Genomic DNA, 23,318 nt, shown 5'->3' with positions numbered 1-23,318 from the left:
AGTGTGTGACTCCATTGCAACAATTAATTACTTCCAATTAAAGGTTAGGTGGAAGCTCCTCGTTGCACAGTTAAATGTATTTTGAAATAGGTTTTTGCATTTCTTTGCATTTTCTTTGCATTCATTGAAGTCTGAGACACAATACTGGAACTGTAATTTGAACTGGAAAATTACATCTTGTGTAAATCTGAATGGGGATGAAGATCTCAATACTTGTTTTAACTTATGGCAGCAGGGGAAGTGTATAAAGTAGCTGGAGACATTATGTATGAGTGACATATTTGTTGTTATTGAAATGAATTTACCTGAGTGTAAGTTTTGCATGTAAGTACATGTTTTGTCTTACAATTTTGTCTTGTAGTTTATTAACAAATTCATTAAGAAACATTAAGTCTGCAGCAAAAGCTAATTTCCATTAGCCATTCAGGATTCCAAAATCCATTCAGCCTTCCATAGGAGTGGTTGAGGGCAGTTCTCATTCACAAAAAATTTCAGTCTTGGCCCTGAATTCAAACATTTGCAGTGAAACTTCACCATTGCTAAGGTTACTGAAATGCTGTACAGCAGGGCAAGTTAGAATATTCAACTTCTACTTCTGAAAAAACTCATGGAACTGATGATGGCCAAGTCCACAAGAATGAAATTCACCATTGACACTATTGGTTCAATAATGATAATGATATTTTCAGAAATTGCAAAATGATCTTAAAATTATAAGAAAATGCAAGAGATTGGGAACGGCAAAACAATCTTGAAAAAGAAGAAACTTGAAATATGCTCACTTTCCAATCATAAATCTTACTACAAAGCTACAGTAATCAAGACAGTGTGGTACTGGGGCACCTGAGTGGCTCAGTCGGTTGAGCATCCATCTGACTCTTGGTTTCAGCTCAGGTCATAATCTCACAGTTTCATGGTTTGAGCATTGGGTCAGGCTCCACGCTGACAGTGTGGAGCCTGCTTGGGATTCTCTGTCTCCCTCTCTCTCTGCCCCTCCCCTATTCATGCCGTCTCTTTCTTAAAGTAAATAAATCAACTTAAAAAAAAAAGTGTGGTACTGGCATAAGGATGGACATATAAATCATTAGAGTAGAATTGAGAATCCTGAAATAAACCTTTTACATCTATGGTCAATTGATTTTTGACAAGGAGGCAAAGACAATTAAATGTGGAAAGAAGAGTCTTTGCAACAAAAGGTACTGGAACAACTAAAAATTCATATGCAAAAGAGCGCATCTTACCTCACACAATACACACAAATTAATTCAAAATTTACATTTAGATCATAGACCTAAAAGTAAGAACTAAAACTATAAACTCTTAGTAGCAAACACAGGAGTAAATTTTGTGATCTTGGGTTAACCAATGATTTTATAAATATGACAACAAAACCATTATCTTCACCATCTTGATGAGACCATCAAGAAAGTAAAAAAGGCAACCCATGCAATGGAAGAAAATATTTGAAAATAGATCTCATAAGGGGCTTGTATACAGGATACATAAATAACTCTTACAATGCATTTATAAAGAGAAAACTCAGTTTTTTAAACGGGCAAAGGATTTAAACAGGCATCACTTCAAGGAATATATACAAATAGCCAATAATCACATGAAAAAGATGCCCAATGTCATTAATCATTACAGAAATGCTCATAAAAACTATGATGAGATGTCCCTTCATACCCACTAAGATGGCTATAATAAAGACAGCAAATAATAAGTGTTGGAAATTGGAACCCTTATACACTGCTCGTGGGATTGCAAAATGGTGCAGGCATTTTTGAAAAGTCTGGCAATTCCCCCCAAATTTAAACATTGAGTCATCCTGTAACACATCAATTCTACTCCTAAGTATATACCCAAGAGAAATAAAAAACATATATCCACACAAAAACTTGTATCCAAAAGTGCATAGCTATATTATTCATAATAGCTAAAAAGTTAAAAACAAAAAACAAATGTCTATCAACTTATGAAGAAATAGATAAAATGTAGCATATCCCTATAGTGAAATATTATTAGGCAATAAGAAATAAAGTTCTGATGCTACAACATGTATGACCCTTGGAAACATGCAAAGTAGAAGACACCAGTCACAAAAGATCACACATTATGTGATTCCATTTATATGAAATCTCAAGAATAGTCAAATTTATAGGGACAGAAAATAGGTTAATGGGTTCTTAGGGATAAGAGATTGTGGCAAGGAAGGAGATATGATTGCTAATGCATGTAAGAATACCCTTTCATGTAGAGAGAACAAAAATGTTTCTTAAAAATTGGATTGTGGTGATGGTTGTGCAGCTCTGTGAATATACAAATAATATTGAATTGTAAACTTCAATTGGGTAAATTGTAAGGTATGTAAATAATATTTTAATAAAGCTATCTTAAAAAGCATGGAATACATTCAAAATATTTTCTATGAAGTACCTGCTGATAAATTATAAAATGAATGACAGTAGCTTTAAACACCTTATATTTTCACAAGTTTTGTAAATTTTTCCAGTGAAACCTTTTTCTGCTGCACACACATTTCTACCACCATCAATTGTAACACATCTTAGTAGATTCCACTTCAGGTTGTACTGAATCATTGTTTTCCCAGCCTCTTTGAAAATATTCTCTCCTGTGGTTGTTTCACAAAGACTATTTATAGAGGCTAATTTGTCAGTCACTCTAAATTCAGCAATTCCTCCCAAATAAACAAGAACAACTGAGCAATATCAGTAGCATCTGTTGAAATCATCAAGTGCCAAGAAAAACTCAGTCATTTGCCTTGTTTTTATTTTTTTTTTAAATTAAAACAATTCTTTTGTGTGTGTGTGTGTGTGAGAGAGAGAGAGAGAGAGAGAGAGAGAGAGAGAGAGAGAGAGAGCATGAGTGGGGGAGGGGCAGAGAGAGAGGGAGACACAGAATCCGAACCAGGCTCCAAGCTGTCAACACAGAGCCTGACGCTGGGCTTGAACTCAGGGACGGAGAGATCATGACCTGAGCCAAAGTTGGACACCCAACCAACTGAGCCACCCAGGAGCCCCTTATTTGCCTTGTTTTTAAATTGATTATTATGTTGTCCCCAGTGTTCTCAGTTTTTTGAACAACTGTTTTTTGCTGAAAGTCTAATGGTCTTAAGTAAGTTTATTTTCTGGGCACATGTCTTCAGCTACTGGCATGATCTGTAAATGGTTTTCCTTGCTTGGCTAACAAATGAACCACTCAGAAACTTATTTTGGTTGCATTTTCACTTCATTTTGTTTCATTTGATTGTTTAGTAAGCTCTATGCCAAATGTGGGGCTTAAACTCATGACCCCAAGACCAAGAGCTGCATGTTCTATTGACTGAACCAGACAGGAACCCCCCATTTCTTACTTTTGTGAAGAAATTCTACTGGGATGAGATATTTCATTTTACATTTTCTAATTTTTCTGACTGTTGCTGTCTTGTGAATTGTGAATATTGGGACGAATGCTTAGTTTGGTAACATTGACATATATCATGTTCTTTTAGCACACCTATGGTGTCACTGTATCATAAATGCAATGCTTTGCCCAATTTGATGACAAAATAATCCACACCCCACTCTGCTTTAAAAGCATGAAAAACCTGGGGGGGTGCTGGGTGCCTCAGTTGGTTAAGTGTCTGATTTGGGCTCAGGTCATGTTTTCATGGTTCCTAAGTTCAAGCCCCTCCTCTGGCTCACTGCTGTCAGATCCTCTGTCTCCCTTTCTCTTGGCCCCTCCCCCACTCACTCTCCCCCCCCCCCAAAATAAATAAGCATTTAAAAAAAAGCATGTAATACTTGGGGCGCCTGGGTAGCTCAGTCAGTTAAGCATCAGATTCTTGATTTCTGCTCAGGTCATGATCTCACAGTGGTTAGATTAAGCGCTGCTTAGGGCTCTGCACTGAGTGTGGAGCTTGCTTAAGCTTCTCTCTCTTCTCCCTCTGTCCTTCCACCACTTGTTCTCTCTCTCTCTCTCTCTCTCTCTCTCTCTCTCTCTGTCTCTCAAAAAGAAAAAAACTGAAATGCAGTTTTCTCTCTTTTTCTTTTTTGACATGATTGTCATGCACTGGTAATAAAAAATAAATAAAATAAAATGCCTTGGTATGACAATATGCATGACACTAAAACACTGTGAAGTTATTGTAACTGCGTTACTGTGATTTGTGGGGTACTGAGCAGCAGTACAAAATGATGAGATTGCCTCGTATAGTTTCTGTCACAACAACTCAACTCTGTCCTCATAGCATGAAAGCAGCCATAACAATACGTAAACATGTAAGTGTGGATATGTTCCAATAAAACTATTTATGAACACTGAAACTTTAATTTTATATGATTTTCACATATTATGATATGTTATGCTTATCTTGATTTTTTTCAACGATGTAAAAATGTAAAAAGCATTCTTAGCTTACAGGCTGTACAAAAATAGGTGGCGAGCAGATGAGCATTAGTTTGCTGAACGCCATAGGGGCTCAGTTACAGTATTTAAATGCAGTTTAAACCGTGTCACCTGCTTTCTTTTCTTCCATCTTCACTTCTTTTCCTGTAGAACAAGCCAGCTGCTTTAACTTTTCTCTCCTCAGTGCCTTACTTCACTGTACATTATTGCTAATAAATTAAGATCAGTACTTGAGAGACATAATACGTACATAGAAGATCCTACGGCAAATCGTTATTATTTGATAAAACTGAATTTTGCCAGATATAACTGATACAGACCTGTTAAGTATCGTTTAGTGATGGTAACGGATATCAGACTCCGAGGTCACTGGGGTTGAGGATAACTTCAGGGTGGAGGGAGGGGGAATGGGGAGTTACTGTTTAATGGGTATAGACTTTCAGTTTTGCAAGATGAAGAGTTCTGGAGATGGATGGTGGTGATGATCACACGACAATGTGAATGTATTTAATGCCTCTGAATTATATACCTTAAAATGGTTAAGATGGTAAAGTTTATGTTATGTGTTGTAAACACAATAAGAAAATTGGAGAAAATTAGTTTACAAAAACGTTGCTTTTGTAATAACCTTACCTGTAATAAAATTTTCTCCTGCTAATATGATTTTTTTATATATAATTTATTGTCAAATTGGTTTCCATGCAACACCCAGTGCTCATTCCAACAGGTGCCCTCCTCAATGCCCATCACCCACTTTCCCCTCTCCCCCACTCCCCATCAACCCTCAGTTTGTTCTCAGTTTTTAAGAGTCTCTTATAGTTTGCCTCCTTCCCTCTCTGTAACTTTTGTCCCCCCCTTCCCCTCCCCCCTGGTCTTCTGTTAAGTTTCTCAGGATCCACATATGAGTGAAAACATATGGTATTTGTCTTTCTCTGTATGACTTATTTCACTTAGCATAATACTCTCCAGTTCCATCCACATTGCTACAAATGGCCAGATTTCATTCGTTCTCATTGCCAAGTAGTATTCCATTGTATATATAAACCACATCTTTTTATCCATTTGTCAGTTGATCGACATTTAGGCTCTTTCCATAATTTGGCTATTGTTGAGAGTGCTGCTATAAACATTGGGGTACAAGTACCCCTATGCCTCAGCACTCCCGTATCCCTTGGGTAAATTCCTAGCAGTGCCATTGCTGGGTCATAGGGTAGATCTATTTTTAATTTTTTGAGGAACCTCCACACTGTTTTCCAGGGTGGCTGCAGCAGTTTGCATTCCCACCAACAGTGCAAGAGGTTTCCCGTTTCTTGACATCCTCTCCAGCATCTATAGTTTCCTGATTTGTTCATTTTAGCCACTCTGGTGTGAAGTGATATCTCAGTGTGGTTTTGATTTGTATTTCCCTGATGAGGAGCGACATTGAGCATCTTTTCATGCGCCTGTTGGCCACCTGGATGTCTTCTTTAGAAAAGTGTTTATTCATGTTTTCTGCCCATTTCTTCACTGCATTATCTGTTTTTCAGGTGTGGAGTTTGGTGAGTTCTTTATAGATTTTAGATACTAACCCTTTATCCGATATGCCATTTGCAAATATCTTTTTCCATTCCGTCAATTGCCTTTTAGTTTTGTTGATTGTTTCCTTTGCAGCGCAGAAGCTTTTTATCTTGACGACGTCCCAATAGTTCATTTTTGCTTTTAATTCCCTTGCCTTTGGAGATGTGTCAAGTAAGAAATTGCTGCAGCTGAGGTCAGAGAGGTTTTCTCCTGCTTTCTCCTTTAGGGTTTTGATGGTTTCCTGTCTCACATTCAGGTCCTTCATCCATTTTGAGTTTATTTTTGTCAATGGTGTAAGAAAGTGGTCTAGTTTCATTCTTCTGCATGTTGCTGTCCAGTTCTCCCAGCACTTTGTTAAAGAGACTGTCTTTTTTCCATTGGATATTCTTTCCTGCTTTGTCAAAGATTAGTTGGCCATACATTTGTGATCCAATTCTGGAGTCTCTGTTCTATTCCATTGGTCTATGTGTCTGTTTTTGTGCCAATACCATACTATCTTGATAATTACAGCTTTGTAGTAGAGGCTAAAGTCTGGGATTGTGATGCCTCGTGCTTTGGTTTTCTTCTTCAATATTACTTTGGTTATTCAGGGTCTTTTGTGGTTCCATACAAATTTTAGGATTGCTTTTTCTAGCTTCGAGAAGAATGCTGGTGCAACTTTGATTGGGATTGCTTTGAATGTGTAGATCGCTTTGGGTAGTATTGGCATTTTAACAATATTTATTCTTCCAATCCATGAGCATGGAATGTTTTTCCATTTCTTTGTATCTTCTTCAATTTCCTTCATAAGCTTTCTATAGTTTTCAGCATACAGAGCTTTTACATCTTTGGTTAGGTTTATTCCTAGGTATTTTATGCTTCTTAGTGCAATTGTGAATGGGATCGGTTTCTTTATTTGTCTTTCTGTTGCTTCATTATTGGTGTATAAAAATGCAACTGATTTCTGTACATTGATTTTGTATCCTGCGACTTTGCTGAATTCATGTATCAGTTCTAGAAGACTTTTGCTGGAGTGTATTGGTAATATGATTTAGTTAAAGAGTAAATCCTCAAGTTTCCTCAAAAACACACAATTCTTTCAAGACCAACCAGAAGGGACATATCAAACCTCTTTTAGAATGACTACTTTTCAGGAGACTTCAGGCCAATATTCTGTTACACCATCTACAAACAGATGATTCAATGTTTATATTACCTGCCAATTAGCAAGTTCAGAAGGAATATTGTGAATTTGGTATTAAGCACTCTTAGTTCCTGATAGTAGAAGATTCACCTAGTAGTTATCTGCCCTTCTTTATTTTTTATTTTTTGTTAGAAGAAATCATTTCATTAACTCCCTATATAGTACATGTAGAATGTGAAATTAAACATAAGCACAGCCATGACTACACCTATGATATGTGGTTGGTTAAACAATATAAATCAGTGGCTTTCAACCTTTTTTGGAGGCTTTACATTTTGTTCTGGGAAACAAACACACAAAATTAAAAGAAAATTTCATGAAACACTCTCACCCTTACTATATGTGATACACTCTCTCCATTTCTAGTCTATTTACTATATTGTTTTATTTTTAAAAGTGCTGATCATAGCGTATTAAATTGATTTCACAGCTCACTAATAGGTTATAGCTCATAGTATGAAAAACAATGTTTTAAGCAACATCCTAATTATGAAAAACATACTATCTACAAAATGAGACATAGAGAAAGGGTAGCTTTATAACTAAAGAAAGCAAATGAAGTTAATAAAAATATAAACTCTTAATGCATTTAGGTTTACTTTTAATAAGTTGATATAGTTAATATCGGAATTCAAAAGGCAAAAGCCCACCTCTGAAATTGTAATAAACAAAAGTCACCATATTTAAGAAAAATAGATGAATATCAAAATATAATTCAATGTAATTCTCATTGGCCTTTGAATCACAATATAAATTCTCTATTATGAGCTGAATAAAAAATGTGAAAGCAAGTACAGCACTATAGTAAAGCCTAGTTGCCCTTACATAATTTTCAAAAGTTTCAGATTGTTTTCTATACATATCAGTTTTGGAATGTTCAGACATAAAATGTCCTTTGCACTACCCAGGTCAGAATACGGGCTGAAGAGTTCCCTCTAAATGAGTTCCAAAGTTCCAAGAAGATGGTGCCAACATAATTCTAAATATTCACAGGTCAGTTTAATGTTCTCTGTGAAATGGGCTCCCAGTTTCAACTCAGCCTCTAGTAAAGTGGGACATAGGGGAGGAAGATCCATAGTATTTTTAGAAAATTATATATATGCTAGAGGAAGAGAAATCAAGATCAGAATGGCTTCTCCTGCAATACCCACAACACTCTATGAGCAAAACTGGGGCTTGTATGACTTTCTCATCAAAGTGCTCTTGATTTCTGCATAGAAATTACTAGGTTGTACTAATGTCCAATAGGGAACTTTTCAACTCACTCTTTTTACTCCTTCCATTTCCAAAGAACATCTAACCCATTTTCAATTTCCAAGTTATTCCAGCAATATCCTGATTAAAAAGATGATCAATATACTTTAGGATGATTCAGCAACACAGCCAAACTATAATGACATTACTTAGACTAGACTGAAGACTACGTGTGAGCCTAGGAAATGTAAAATATGTTTGAAGGACTATATACCTGAAACATTTTTAACTTTCCATGATGGGAAAAGAAAAAGACAATCTTACAGGCCCAGGGTTTGCAGAAATACTTTTAATAAAACTAATTTAACTAGTAAGCAGTGATACCATGCAATGGCATCTATGTAATCACTATCTAGGAAAGGAATTAATTTTGGTCACCCTACTGCCCTATATGACATCCTGCCCTATATGACATTTCTCCAATCCTGTCTCCTTCATTTAATAACAATAAAAATACAGCTAACATTTACTGAGTGCTTACTATACATAAGGTACTGTGCTAGCATTTTACCTCTACTATCTCATTTAATTCTCATAGTAGTTCTCTAGGATATGTACAACTATAATTCATACTTGACAGATGAGTAAACTGGGTTTCTAGTGGACCCTGACAACCACTCCTAATTGCTAACTCGTAAGCAGGCTAAAGAAGGTCTCTAGAGCCAGAACTTAGAAACTAATCATCAAATCACCTTGCAAAAGATTCCGTTAACTCCAGTAACTAGGTTTTTTGCTTTCTTCGCTTGAGTAAGTCCCTTAAAGTGTCCTCCTTGCTGAAGTTTCTGCTTTGTAGTCCTATTCCCTGAGAGACAAGTCTTGACCTGCTTCTTAGGACTGTAGTCCTGCTCAGACACAAGTTCTGGAGACCCTCCCTTTATCCCTCCATCTCCCTTCTCTAGCCATCTCTATTCTGCTGCCTAATTAGGAAGCTGACCTGTTTGGGCTTCTTATCCTCTTCCCAGTTGGATTTAGCCAGTGGGGTGTCCAAGCAGGAGATCAAAGGGAAGGAGGACAAAGAGTCAAAGAGAATTTAACCTCTTGCCTCCTTTCTTATGGGGTTATCTCAGACTTTTATAGTAGCTTTGTCTATATGATCTTCTCCTTTCATATTGGAATACCATTTCTTTTCCTTTCCCTTTGAGCCTATGTCTGTAAACATTTCCATTATGACTAACCCTGGGGTACAGCATTGTTCTTCTTGGTTTCCCCACACCCAGCTGTTATGGTCTGAATGGGTGCCCTCCACATACACTCTCCCCCCACCCAAATTTGTATTTTGAAATCCTACCCCACTTAGGTCACGGTATCAGGTGATGGGGCCTTTGGGAGGTGATTAGGTTATGATGAGGGAGCACTCCTGAATGGAATTAGTGCTCTCATATAAAAGGCTTCAGAGAGATCCTTATCCCTTCTACCAAGTGAGAAGTCAGCAGTCTGCATCTTGGAAGAGGGTCTCACTAGAACCTGACCATGTTGGCCCTCTGATCTTGGACTTCCAGCCTCCAGAAGTTGGGGAAATAAATTTCCATTGTCTCTGTAAGTTACCCAGTCTCTGGTATTCTGTTATAGCAGCCTGAATGGACTGACACTAGCCATCCACATTAGCTTCATCATCTATACTAGAGTTTCTCTGTTTCTCTTGATCTGGCAAGAGAGCCAGATGCTAAATGATCCAGCTTTTGTCTTACCTGAAGTTAGATAGCTTACTTTCATCTTAATGTGTTTAGGAAGAAGACTTTTATAGCAGAGAGGTATTAGCACAGAAACCAGAGGCTGGGAATGGTGGAAGACAATCTTTACCTCCTCTACAATGTTACTTATCCCTATCAATTGTCTATGAAAAGCTTGTAGCCATGCATGGAGTTATTTGAAAGCCTGCACAAGAAAGTATATGCAAAACTTAAAAGGACTCTGGACAAGGCTTCCTGTGGTTCCAGGGTCTCCAAAATCTCTAGGAAACATCAGTTTTTGTGAGAAGTTGTGGCTATTTTTCTGTTACCATCTTCCCTGCACATCCACCAACCCTTGGTATTTATGTGACTTTTCCCCATTTATCAGAAACAGATGCAGAGTTAAGCATAAAGGAAAGTAAATCAATTAAAAGTTCCATTTTAGAATAACTGTAAGTCATGTAAATTATCTTCCATTTCACATTTTTTTGATTAATGCAGAACATTCTATTCATCTTGAAAGTTGAGGGCAAGATGAGATCATTATGCTTTTTACTTCAAGTAATCATATTCTAGAACATTAAATTTTAGACCAATTTCTAAAATTCACAAAATGTAATAATTCTGATGCAAGAATAAATGTCTATGCATAAAAATCAGGAGTGATTCAACTTTCAAATATTAATTTATCATATCAATTATAACATGAAAGGACAAAGTAATTTCTCTTTGAAATATCTGCCCCATTATACCTTATATTAATATCATATATTAATGAAATAACTGGTTAGCATTTACAATGTCTCTATTAATTTTTTACTTTTATGGTCTCAAAAGTTGAGGTCTAAACATAATTAATATGCTGAGTCACATACTTGAGATAATTTACTTAATAAATCACCTTAAGTGGTTTGCCCCCTCATCTGCTACCAATAACTTTCTCATCCTAATATTTTTTCATACCACGTTAAAGCAACATTAAAATTAAAAAAATGATCACCTACATTTCACACTTTTTATTAAGTTATTTCCCTACCTCCTATGTATAGGTCATTAGAAAAATGCATTCATCTGTCTTTACAACTTATAGTGTTTTTCTATCAATAAATTCACAGAATGATAAAAAGGGAAGGAAATATAAAGGGCCATGTCATCTCTGTTACTTGTATTGCCAAACCTGGGTGTGGGCAGCCATAGGGCAAGTCAGGACTAGGAAGTTAGTTAAGGGTGGAGAATGCAAGTCTTGATCAAAGAAGGAAGTCCAAGGAAATGGAATGGATCTACTCAATCCAGCTAAAGTCTAGAGAGCTATATAAAAGCAAGGAAGGGTAGATGGGTACAGTGAGTTCAAAGTGTGGAAGTCAACTTCAAGGTTCAAGAGTGTCAAAGATTGAGAGGAACAGGGGGCTCAATGGTGGTGGCATTTTGGGACAATGTTGTGAATCCAGGATTCTGAATTCCAGGAGAGATTGCTCAAACAGCCAAGGCGGGGGGACAGAACCTCAGGAAGATGTTCATCCTATTCACAGCAAGAGGGGGAAGACTAAACATCCTCCTACCAAAGGATAGAAAGCTGACTGAAATACCTTTTTCTGTTTTTTTTTTTTTTTGTTTTTTTGTTTTTTGGTAGAGGTAAAGTCTTGCTACATATGTCATTTGAGAGAGTTTTCCAGTCTGAATCTCTTCTAAATATATTAGATAATAAAGCAGTGTCACATAAGTGGTCACAAACACAGGACCTAGAATCAATCAAACTGTCTGGATCCATAACCATAGATCCAATACTTACTAACCATGTCACATGTCTGTGCCTGTCTCCCCATCTGTGAAAAGGTGATAATAACAGTATTATGTCTCATAAAACCATTATAAGACTATATGTTAGGTATATTAATAGCATATTTATTAATTTATTTATTTAGTTTAGTATATTAATAGTAGCATTTTTATTCTTAATTGAAGGAAAAAGACCCAGATCCTCTTCATACAGCTTAGATTACACATAAAGTGTGTGTGTGTTTGGTGAGTGGTGGCTTACAAGGGGCAGCAGTGGGGGAGGCATTAAGAAACATAGTTAATTAACTTGGATGCCTATGAACTATATGAGACAAACCACAATCTTACTTAAAAGTATAAAGAAAAATTATTAGGCCAATCCCCCCCCCCCTTTTTTTAAGTAGGCTCCACAGCCAATGTGGGGCTTAAACTCAAGACCCAAGAATCACATGCTCCACCCACTGAGCCAAACAGGTGCCCCTTTTATGAAAGACAGAAAGATGGTCTCTAATAGAGGCCCTTTTCCAAAGTGGGACTCTGCTTGGCCCCCCAAGCCTGTTCAGCTTCCTGGAGGTGCTGATTTGAATTTACCCAATGATGGGGCAATGAAATGGTAATTTTCAATAAAAGAAGTCTTGCTAGACTGAAGGATAGAGGAAGTACTCTAGGAAAATCCCTCAAAGGGGAGGAGAAGATCTCTTGTGTGCTGGGAAACAGCTGATATACTGCTGGAGTATCTGGCTGGCCCTCATTCATCTGAGTTGGGTTAGCCTAAGGACAGTCAGATGAGAGAAAGGGTAGCTTTCCAAATCTAACTGGGAGGAATGCCTTCAGGGGAAGGGCTGCAGTGGGCAGGGAGGCAGTGTAAATGAAAAGCATGCAACAGAAACCAAATGGTTTTTGAAGTGCTGGAGAATCATGGCACTTGCTGGCTGTGTGATCTTGGTGGAAATTCTGTTCTCTATGCCTCAAGGTCCTTATCTATAAAATACAGATGAGTAGTACCTATCCATTGTTGCTGTGAAGATTAAATGAGTAAATGTATGTAAAGAAACATTTAGCAGAAGTATTAGCTACTTACTAAAACAACTTGGTTGTCCACCCCAGGACAGCCATTCAGTAATGCAAAAGTCCAGGACATGTTGTCTCATGCCCTTTGAGTGAGAGGAACAGATGAATAAGATTGGACCAACCAACTCCCAGGGTGCTGCTGGTAGTGTCTCTTAATCCAGGCACTGAAACCCAGACTTCAACAGCTCACAGAAGGCAGACCACCAGGGGGTCTGGTACACTAACTGCAGTCCTATCATGTCTTCTCAAGGTGGATTCCTGCCTTGTTTCAAATGGACACAAAAAGCAATTGTGCTTACTTGCAAAGAATAGTGCCTACTAGACTCAGAGCGGGCTGGGACACTTAAGTAAGTAATGGCATCAGTTCAAAGTCTGTGTGGAACACATAAATGTTGTGTCACTAAACCCTTCACAGTCTAGAGGGTCAGAAGGGAACCTGGAGGAAATAGAACCAGCCAGACTGAGAGATCAGAACACCCCTGAAAACTGGGCCTGTCCACTGGAATGAGAAAGTCAAATGATGAAATAACCAGCCTCGTGATGTGGCAGAATGGGATCACAGTGATGAGACATTGGAGCCAAGTGTTCTGAAAATATGGTGATGTTGGGGGGGCAGGGGAGTCAAAGTTCATAAGCATGGCAAATGTGGGAAGCTAGACATATGAGTAGATGGAGCTGAGTGCTTGGTATGGACAGGCAGTCTTCTATACCAAATGAAGGATTATCCTTGTTGGATTGAGGGCCCCAGTTACCAAGTTTCCACAGAAGGAAGAATGTTGAAAGGCCTCAAAGATTCTGGGTTGAGGCAGGATTTAGTAAGAGTAATTGCTACATTCACCAGGATGTCTAGGAATAGTTTTGGGGAGCTGGATACTAAGTCCTTCTGCCTTTCTTTTAAGCCTTAAGACTATGGAGATCCTTGCAGACCCTGAGCTCAGAACTAAATTCTAGGACCAGTGTTTTTGGCTCAGAATAGACTTATCTATCCAAATATCTAGCTATAAATTGGGATACTTAACTGGCCTGAAGACAGCTCAGGAATCAAGTTAGCCCTTCTTTCCATGATAGAGGTCTATGGAAGTGGTCCTAGATAGTTAACCCAGTCTTCCCTTTCAGTGTTAGAACTGGCATCTCAATGAAAATTACTTTAGGGAACTCACTTGCCTCTTTCCTAACCTGTTCAAAGTTGTAAGAGGACAGGAAACTCACAGCAGCTCATGTCCAGTTAGTCTCAGGGTGGACAGCATTTGCCTGCATTTGGGAGATGTCCCTGAAATTTTATAGGTTAGAGTTGAGAGTTTCCTCAACTCATCCTAGACTGACAGTGTTTATGACACTTCTCCCAGTCTCAGGGGAGGTACTTAGGTGATGCTAATGTTGATGAAACGAGAGAATCATTTGATACTGCAGAAACGTGGTATCTGTATGGTTCTGATGATTCTCTCTCCCTCCCTCTCTCTTCCTTCCTCTCTCCCCTCCCTCCCCTTCTTCCCTCCCTTCCTTCCTTTCTCTTTCTATCTCTCATCTCTCTCTCCTTAATAACTCTTTAAGAACCTGATGAAAACTATGGATCATGGTCCCTAAAAGGGACCCACATTTTTATGCATAATTTCAGGACCCTAGAAGTCTGTTTATGAATTCCAGATTAAGAACTCCTGCAGCAGATAGGACCAGCAAGAACAGGCTTTAGTTTCTTGGCTTTCTTCATTGAAATGCAAACTTTACTATATTCTAATATGGTGTGTTTGCTGTTTTGTTTCCCTATTTTACTCCAGAAAGTGTGTCGAGGTTAATCAAGACATTTTAAGATATACTTTTCTTTCTGTTCTAGATCTGTGGGATGTCATTATATTGGGATAATTTCAATAACCTGTGGAATTGTGTGTCACTGAAAACAGTTTTTCTAATCATCAGTTACTCATTAAAGTTCTCTGTTCTTCTAGAGTGTATTATGCTACATGAAATAAGTCAGTCAGAGAAAGATAAGTATCATATGATTCACGCATATGTGGAATTTAAGAAATGAAACAGATGAACATAGGGGAAGGGAAGGAAAAATAAGACAAAAAGTGAAGGAGGCAAACCATAAGAGACTCTTAAATACAGAGAACAAACTGAGGGTTGCTGGAGGGGAGGTGGGTGGGGGATGGGCTAAATGGGTGATGGGCATTAAGGAGGGCACTTGTTTGGATGAGCACTGGGTGTTATATGTAAGTGACGAATCATTAAATTCTACTCCTGAAACCAATACTACATTATATGTTAACTAGCTTGGATTTAAATAAAATTTAAAAATAAAAAAAAAATGGAAAAAAAAAGTTCTCTGTTCTTCTTGGGATATTTGTTACCTCTGCTTAGTGACATTATTCTTTCAGGCTATCAGCATGCTGATGAATTAGCATATAAATTATTAGAACAAAATATTTAATGCAAAAAGGCTACAAAATATTATTATAAGAAATGGAGGAAATTTAGCTGGAAATGTTGCTATCATTTCATTAAGATAATATGGGATTTTATGCAGAAACATTAGTCAAGATTTTATTCATCTCAAGGCACCTGGGTGGCTCAGTTGGTTAAGTGACCTACTTTGGCTCAGGTCATGATCTCATGGTTCCTGAGTTTGAGCCCTGTGTCAGGCTCTGTGCTGACAGCTCAGAGCCTGGAGCCTGCTTTAGATTCTGTGTCTCCCTCTCTCTCTCTGTCCTTCCCTCACTATCTCTCCCTCCCTCCCCCCCCCCCCCCCCCCCCCCCCCCCGTCTCAAAAATAAATAACATTTGAAAAGATTTTATCATTGCATATTTACTATGCAACTATAAACCTCCTATCTTACTTTTTTTTTTCTTCTTTCACTTGAGAATGCAGTACAAATGCTTGTATCTTATATGACAAGCCTTACCTTGGAACTCGAAGGCACTAACTTCAGCTTTCAAACTTGCTTTGTAAATTGCCCTTACTTAGAAATGGTGGAAATATTTTACACTCTCTGAATAGTAATGAACAATGCTGCTCAGTGATTTATAACTCTAAGAGCTTTATAATTTGATTTATGAACAGCTCTCAAATTTTCCATTGGCAGTTCATACAACTATGAGTAGATTTTCTGGCCAAATGACTTAGTATTTTGCTGCATGACTAATCCCACACTCAATGTTAGAAACTACATAAATGAATTCTATTTGCTTGTGGATAATAAATGATTACTTTCCAAAAACTGTCTGCAAAGCATTCTAGAGTAGATGAATTCAATTACACTGACATTTTTAAAAAAACTCTCAGACTCCGTAGACTTTTTTTTGAGAAATCTGTAACATTCACAAAAAATAACTCCCCCACCATGCCCCAACAGCATTATTCTAGATTCTGTAACCCACAGGACAATAAATCCTAATTAGGCTCTAAAATTCCTAAAATGTCACAAGAACAATTTGGAATGATTCACTTGAAATATTTTCTCTTACAATGATGCCTGTAAGTTATTTCAAAAGTTTTTATTATGGCAAGATGAGTCCTTTCCCATGTACTGAAAATAATATTTGATATTACTGCAAATAATAATTTTTCCTTCATAAACACAAATTTTAAAAAGACATCCACCCACATGATGGCTCCCTTGATTCTGGTGGCTAGAAATTGCCTCCAAGATTACATTAGATGATGTAGGTTCTTCTAGAAAATGAAGCTCCTTTACCTTTCAACACAAGAACATGTGCTTTGTTGGCACAGGTCTTGGTCTCACTCTGTCATGAAAAGCCATTTGTGAATAAATAGGTGATACAACACATTGCCTCAGATACCTCTCAATTTTCCTTTTATGTCATTTAAATTCTTTTTTTAATTTTAAAAAATGTTTATTTATTTTTGAGAGAGAGAGAGAGAGAGAGAGAGCACGCACAGGAAGGGGAAGGGCAGAGAGAGAGGGAGACACAGAACCCAAAGCAGGCTCCAGGCTCTGAGCTGTCAGCACAGAGCCCCACATAGGGCTCAGACCCACAAACTGTGAGATTATAACTTGAGCCTAAGTCAGATACTGACTGAGCCACCAAGGCTCTCCTATGCCACTTAAATTCTGAGAGTAAAAAGCTTCACCAGTCCAAACTCAATATGATCCATTTCTAAAACTTTGTTGCTAGAGCCATTCTTACCTACACTTTTTGTTTCCAAAGGGGTCATATTTTTATGTAGTGTCATTGTGTGATTATCAGTTGGGTAATACACTCACTTCCATTTAAGTTGTAATAAAAGCTTACAGATAACCTGGGCTACATTCCAAGACATTCCTTATCTTTGTCTAAAAAAAAAATCACTCTCCTAGTTTGAGTGTTAGTAGTCAGGGATGGTGGGGAGACCATGGGCAGGGAGCCATCCTAACCAGTCAGGGTGAGTGTTAACTGCAGAGTCAAAAGCAGCTGGAGAGCAGAAAGAACCCATGGGGGTGGGGGTGGGGAGAAGACTGCAGGTAAGTTAAAACAAACAGCTAAACCACACCTGGCCAGAAGAATGCCTTCTTCCCTCCTCTCTTTAACTCTCAATTTCCCCTCCCTCTGTTGGTTCCATTTCTCAGGTTCCCTGGAAACTTTTTTAGGTACCCCTATCCTGATCAAAAAAACAAAACAAAACAGAAACAAAACAAAACAAAAACCAAACAAAAACCAAAAAACCATTACTCAGGCTTTAATCCAGCTCTCTCTACTTGTCCCTTTTAGATGAATTAACTTTTAGAGTTAGAATTTAAGTTTTCTGGTTAAATTTCTCCAAAGATTGTGGACAGAGGTTCTCTACTGTTTTCACCTCCTACTCCCTCTTCAACATGTTGATGTTTGGTTTTAACCTCTCCCACCACAATGAATCAGTACTCTGGAAGGTCACCTCATCACCAGTCCTCAGTCCTTGCACACCTTCCCCTCCCATTTGTGCCTCTGTTCTAGTGTGCCACTAAATTGGAACACTTCCTACTCTGGCTTCCGTGGACTTGCCTTCTGCTGTCCTCTGCAGTCCACAAATGAAAGTTGTCTCCAAAGTTCTGGTTTCCTAGTTCCTCTTCCTTAGTCATTTTGTCCATCATGACCTCAACTGTAATTTATGTTCATGACTCCCAGTCTGTCTCTGGTTCTGACTTTTCTACCCATGTTTCCGTGGGCTTGTTGGATAATTTTACATGGACATTCTGGTGCCTCTATCTCAATGGGTCTAAGATTCAGTTTGTCCTCTTTTCCTACAGAACTGTTCTACCACCCTAGCTCAAAGGTTGAGTCATCTTCATTCCTCCCTTTCTCTAAGTTGGTCACCACAAAGCTTAGGGTGGAGCCTCCTTTTCTTCCTGATGCTTCTCCTGACCCATGAATTAGGAATTTGTGCCACAACTTCCCATCTCTTAGAGAAGTACCACAGAGCTTCTATCTTTATTAAAGTCCGTTACTCACTCTTACTTTGGGAGGCAAATGACTCAGTGATGGGGGAAGTTGAGGAGGGCCTTCCAGTTGATATATGAAAGGTCCCCTTCTCACATATGGTCCTGTCTCTTGTTCACTAATGCTGCAAACCTCATGAGTGGGAGAGTGTCACGCTCTTTTTGGCCTCTGGTCTCCTGGTAAGAAGTAGAATCCTAGTGCCCTAGTGTTGGGAAGGCCTGTAGTTCTTCAGCTGTGACTGGATGGGTGTGCAGAGTTAGGAGAAAAGAAATAAGATATCTCATTTTGGCCTTGAATCTAAGCCATGTTCTTCAATCTGACTTTACTCTGAATAAAGTTAATATTTTTGTTTCCTTTTGGCTCCTCATGTGTGTTCTCAATCCAATTTGGCTGAGAATCCAAAGGGAAGAAGGGCTGCGTGATAGGTCATCTTCTACATTCCTGACACCAAACACTCCTATTTTTATCAACTCATTTGTCTTCTCTTGGGTGACCGTGCTAACTCACTATCATAAAAAGTCAAAATATTATATATACTTTTCCATCTTGATTGCTCATTTCTTCATATGAAACATTGACCAAGGACCTTCCTCCTCCATTCCTACCGCCAAACCTTAATCTTTTTTGTGACTTTGATACAATGTCAATTATTCTTTGTAATGAAAACCTAGCAGAAAGAAAATATATGAATTCTATTAAATTAACTTCCAAAAAGGATTGATTGGCTAATTTAATATTTATTAAATTCCACAATGCATTAGCATTACATAAACACACGGAAAGAAGAAATTAATAACATGCCATTATTTGGAGATGGAAATGATAAATTAGCAACAAATCAGAAAACAATGGAACCTAAATACTAAATTCTGTCAATGATCTGGTTTCCTTATTATTAGTATCCTTGAGGTAACTGATGTAAAGAACAGACACAAATGCATCTAAAAAGAAATATCTATAATCCTACTGCACGCAGTTAAAGCATTTGTCTGCCAAGAGAGATAAATGATGTTCTTGTGTATACTTGAAACTTATAAATGGCTGCAGCAAGACACAGGATGATAACAATTGTGCTAAAGTAATAGCTCAGAAAACCATAATTGCTATTTAGTTGCTTTTTGTTGTTAAAAATGCAGAGTTTGGAGCAAATTGGTTACTATGCTGTGTTTGTGGTCTTAGACATGTTTCAAGGATATTTAGACCATTTTAGCTCACTCACAAATTTTAGTCAGTGAGAAGTATCAAAGTAAAACTGACCTTTCTAAATTCTATTAGTCATTTCTCCCAATGTTTGCAAAAGGTTAGTTCATTTTTGTTGTTGTTTTAAATTACTCTACTGGGCCACTGGGAGTCAATGCAGTAAAGAATTCTTCCTTTCCTGATGTGCCACACATTGTGGACAGTCTTCAGTACTCCTGCACAATGGACAGGAGTACAATCTCTCACTGCAGTGGGCTGCGGTATCAGGAGACCTTTGAGCAATGTGAACATGAGACAATCCTACCTGTCAGACCGCGAGTGCCAGGGGCCTCTGAAGCCTATCCTGACTTGTAGTATATAGCCTATTCTCTGACATTCGACATTCCCATATACAGCATCTTATACAGCATCTGCAAGCAAGGTCTTTGCATCTTCAAACCCAAACGACCGAATGTGATACAACATGTCAACAACTTGACTGTTTATTTTGTTTTAGGAAACATGTTGTACATAAGAACATTTAATCTGTGGTTTCCCACGTTTATGAATCTGGCATTTAGGAAATGCATTAGCCAATGCCTTTTGGAATTTCCTTTAATGCTTACACATGGTAACGTGTTCTAGGCCTTAAGAACATCAATGGTTAAGCTTTTATGCAGAGTTGCACTGTTGATTTTGTATAGTTAGAAAATAATACTGATTTTAAATTCCTACACGCAAATAAAACTTAAGTATTGTCATCTATTCTTTGAATGCTTTTCAGAATTTTACAAATTACTTTTCTATGACAATTTCTTCAGTGTCTCAAATGTTCCAAAGTAAGAGTCCACCTTTGTAGTTATTAGAAACTCCACAAATGCAGTAATATGTTACTTTATGTCACTATAATTGCAGTTGCCTTATGCGGGTAAATAAAACAAAACAAGTTAAAAACAGCCCCCCACAGGAAACGCCTGCATTGCCTAGGGTGCAGCTTAACGCGGTATAGCGAGCGCTGGGCCTGCCAAGGCCAACCGATGCCGCAGACTGCAGCCGCAGCGGCGTCCGGGCCAGGTGGCGGTGGCTGTCCGCAGAAAGGCACACTGCAGCGCTCCCGCCACACCTTCTGCGTTGGCATTGCACCAGCGACCACTGTAAAATCTCCCGGCATCAACAATATACTTTTTGCTGGTTATGAAGAAAGGGGAGGGGGCCGGAGGGAATGTGTTCATTTTGAGTGTGACAGATCATTATTTCCTCACACTCCCTGAAATATTTCTCCTCAAAATATTTACAAGCCAATCTCCAACTTCCTTTATCTGCCAGGTCTCTAAATCTTAAATTGCCTCTCTCTCCAAACGCACTAGATGAGTCAGGGCTTGACGGTAAATGCATGGAAGTGCCCGTTTCTCGGCTGCGAAATAGCACCTAGATTGGGGGTGTCACAGTTCACGTCTGCAGACCGGAGCGTTCTACCGGGGAGCGCTCCCACTTTAGAGAGGCTTGGAGAGGGTGGGCCTCCCGTTCTTGGAAAACCCCAATTCCCAGGGAAGGCCCTTCCCGGCATTCACGCTTCAGCGTGCGAGGAACCCCCCGCAAGCAATAGCTCACCCGGCTGCATCCTCCAAAGCCCCAACCTCGGGGCGGGGCGCGGGGAGGTGGGAGGTGGGGGTAGCACCGCCTGCAGGCTCCCGCCAGCGCCTCACGGTTTTCCCCCTGGCTCCTTGGCGCCCCCTGTCGCCGGGCTCCCCAGCCGTTCGGCCCAGGGAGGCTGGATAGGTGGAAGCCCCAGGTGTCGGGGAGCGGAGAGGCGCGCGATCTGTGCACCCGCGGACCGCGCGGACTGGCGGGCGGCCCCGCGGGAGGGCGCTGGGCGCTCAGGCCCGGGCGCAGCCCGCGGCCGCCGCCGAAGCCGCCGCAGCCATGTCCGCGCGCCCGCGTTGCCGCAGCCCGGCCGTGATGTCATCAGGCGAGCCCCCGCCGCGGCGCCCCATTCCCGCCCCCCGCGGGCCGCCGCCGCCGCCGCCGCCGCAGCCCGGGCGCCGAGTCCCCGCCCCGACCCACGTGCGCCCGGCTTGTGGGATGCCGAGGCCGGCGGCGGCCGCAAGACGATGCGCGGGACCCGGGTGGCCGCGGCGGCAGTGCTGCTCCTCCCAGCCCGCCGCGTCCCTGGCGGGGCTGCGCCCGGGGGCTGCGCACGGACGGGGGCGGGGGCGCCTGGGGAGAGAGGGGGGAGGCTCCCCGCCGCCAAGTTCCTGCCTCGTCGCCGTCTGCTGAGTCATGGCAAGCGCTCCCCGCAGCCCTGGATCACTCGCATAGCGCGGCTGGCGCGGGGTGCGCAGCCATTGGGCTGGGCGCGGGGCCGCGAGCGCCGGGCATGACGCGCTGAGCCGCGCTCGCCCGTGCCCGCCGCTCCGTGGTGCGCCCGGCGCGGGTGCCTGTGCCGCCGCCCTCCAGCCCCGCCGCCGAGCCGCCCCCGCCTCGCCCGCACCATGATCGCCGCGGCTTTCCTCGTCTTGCTGAGACCCTACAGCATCCAATGTGCCCTCTTCCTCTTGTTGCTTCTGCTGGGCACCATCGCCACCATCGTCTTCTTCTGCTGCTGGCACCGCAGGCTCCAGAAAGGGAGGCATCCGATGAAATCGGTCTTTTCGGGTCGTTCAAGGAGCCGAGGTAAGACACGCCGCGACGGCTTTCTTTCGGGCTAGGAGGAACATTTAAGCCGATTTGGAGAGTGAAGTGGGGTTCTCTCTCCCTTCAGCGCTGCGGTCCCTACCCCCATCGCTGCCCACTTCGCAAGCTGAGTACGTTTATGTATATAACGTTCTTTGCTTGCCCTTTTTGCCCTCACCGCCTTCCTCCGGTCTCTGTTGGGATACCCACGGTGATGCCCAGAGCTGGGAGGGGAGGAGGCACCGACGCCGGTTCTTAGCGGCAGTTTGCTAGAGCCCTAAGGGTAATTGGAGCGGAATCCGGGGCTGCGGCAGCCTCCCTCCACCCATCCATCGCTGGAGCTTAGGGGTAAGAAAGTAAGGCACGGAGAGTTCGGGGCTCCCCAACTCTCCCAGAACTTTCCCTGAAACTTCTCGCGGAGAACTCACCTAGAGATCGATGGCCTAGTAACCTCCCCGCCCTATAGTATGTCCCCACTGAATTTAAGGCGTCCGGAATGTGTCTTCCCGACCCTTGTCCCTCAGGTAAGTCCTTAGTAACTCGGCAGGTGAAGAGCAAGGAGTTAAATGAAGTCTCGTTTTTCTCTTTTCTCCCCAGATGCTGTTATGAGATCCCACCACTTTCGTTCTGAGGTAATTTATTTAGCGCGCACGCTCAAGGTCAGAAGAAGTTCTCTTTCCTGAGTACCAATATTAATCATATGCGTGTTAAGAAACCAGCAGGGCATTGAATGACGAGCATGCTGCCCCCAAGCCTAAAGTGACGTTTCTTTTTAAGCGATTCCCCACCGTTGGTGCCCGCCGAACCGGCGGTGTTAGTGGATTTCTTGTGTGGTGGAGCCACTGTACCGGAGGGAGAAAGACGGCCCTTAAAAGCGCTACAGACCTTAGGAAACTTCGCCACGGGGTGGATCTCAGTTTCGTTTACAATATGTAATTTGCGGGTGGAAGCTGTCTGGGTGCTGTGAGCTGGCTGTGGTGGTTCCCTTGGAGAGCCAACGACAGAGGGGAGCTCTTAGGAGGTTGGTGCAGAGCAATTTGATCCATATGCATTTCATTTTAGTCTTTCCAGTGTACATTCTTACTCACTCATAAAGCTGCCCATGTTTTCTTCGGGCCATCTGATGCTTTTTGCAA

At 40.8% G+C, this 23,318-nt stretch overlaps 2 protein-coding genes across 21 annotated transcripts in view; one reads left to right on the top strand and one right to left on the bottom strand.

Moving 5' to 3' along the window:
* BEND6 (BEN domain containing 6) overlaps positions 1–21,382 on the bottom strand; it is a 63,960-nt gene extending 42,578 nt beyond the window's left edge. For both annotated transcript variants that reach the window (XM_086707137.1, XM_025925826.2), the window contains exon 1: positions 21,121–21,382. The gene's annotated coding sequence lies outside the window, so the exon portion shown is untranslated. The remainder of the gene's footprint in view (positions 1–21,120) is intronic.
* Positions 21,383–21,908: 526 nt separating this feature from the next.
* Positions 21,909–23,318, top strand: part of DST (dystonin) — a 502,305-nt gene continuing 500,895 nt past the window's right edge. For 13 of the 19 annotated variants that reach the window (XM_086707135.1, XM_086707115.1, XM_086707110.1 and 10 more), the window contains exons 1-2: positions 21,909–22,182; positions 22,780–22,841. In XM_086707135.1, coding sequence (XP_086563261.1) covers positions 22,002–22,182; positions 22,780–22,841 — 243 coding nt within the window. In that variant the 5' untranslated portion in view covers positions 21,909–22,001. The remainder of the gene's footprint in view (positions 22,183–22,779; positions 22,842–23,318) is intronic. The other 6 variants (XM_086707113.1, XM_086707116.1, XM_086707108.1 and 3 more) reach the window with 3 other exon arrangements.

Source organism: Puma concolor, chromosome B2 (genome assembly GCF_028749965.1).
Source record: "Puma concolor isolate L17-30 chromosome B2, mPumCon1.1.hap2, whole genome shotgun sequence".
Classification (NCBI taxonomy): domain Eukaryota; kingdom Metazoa; phylum Chordata; class Mammalia; order Carnivora; family Felidae; genus Puma; species Puma concolor.
This window is presented reverse-complemented; position numbering and strand designations above follow the sequence as displayed.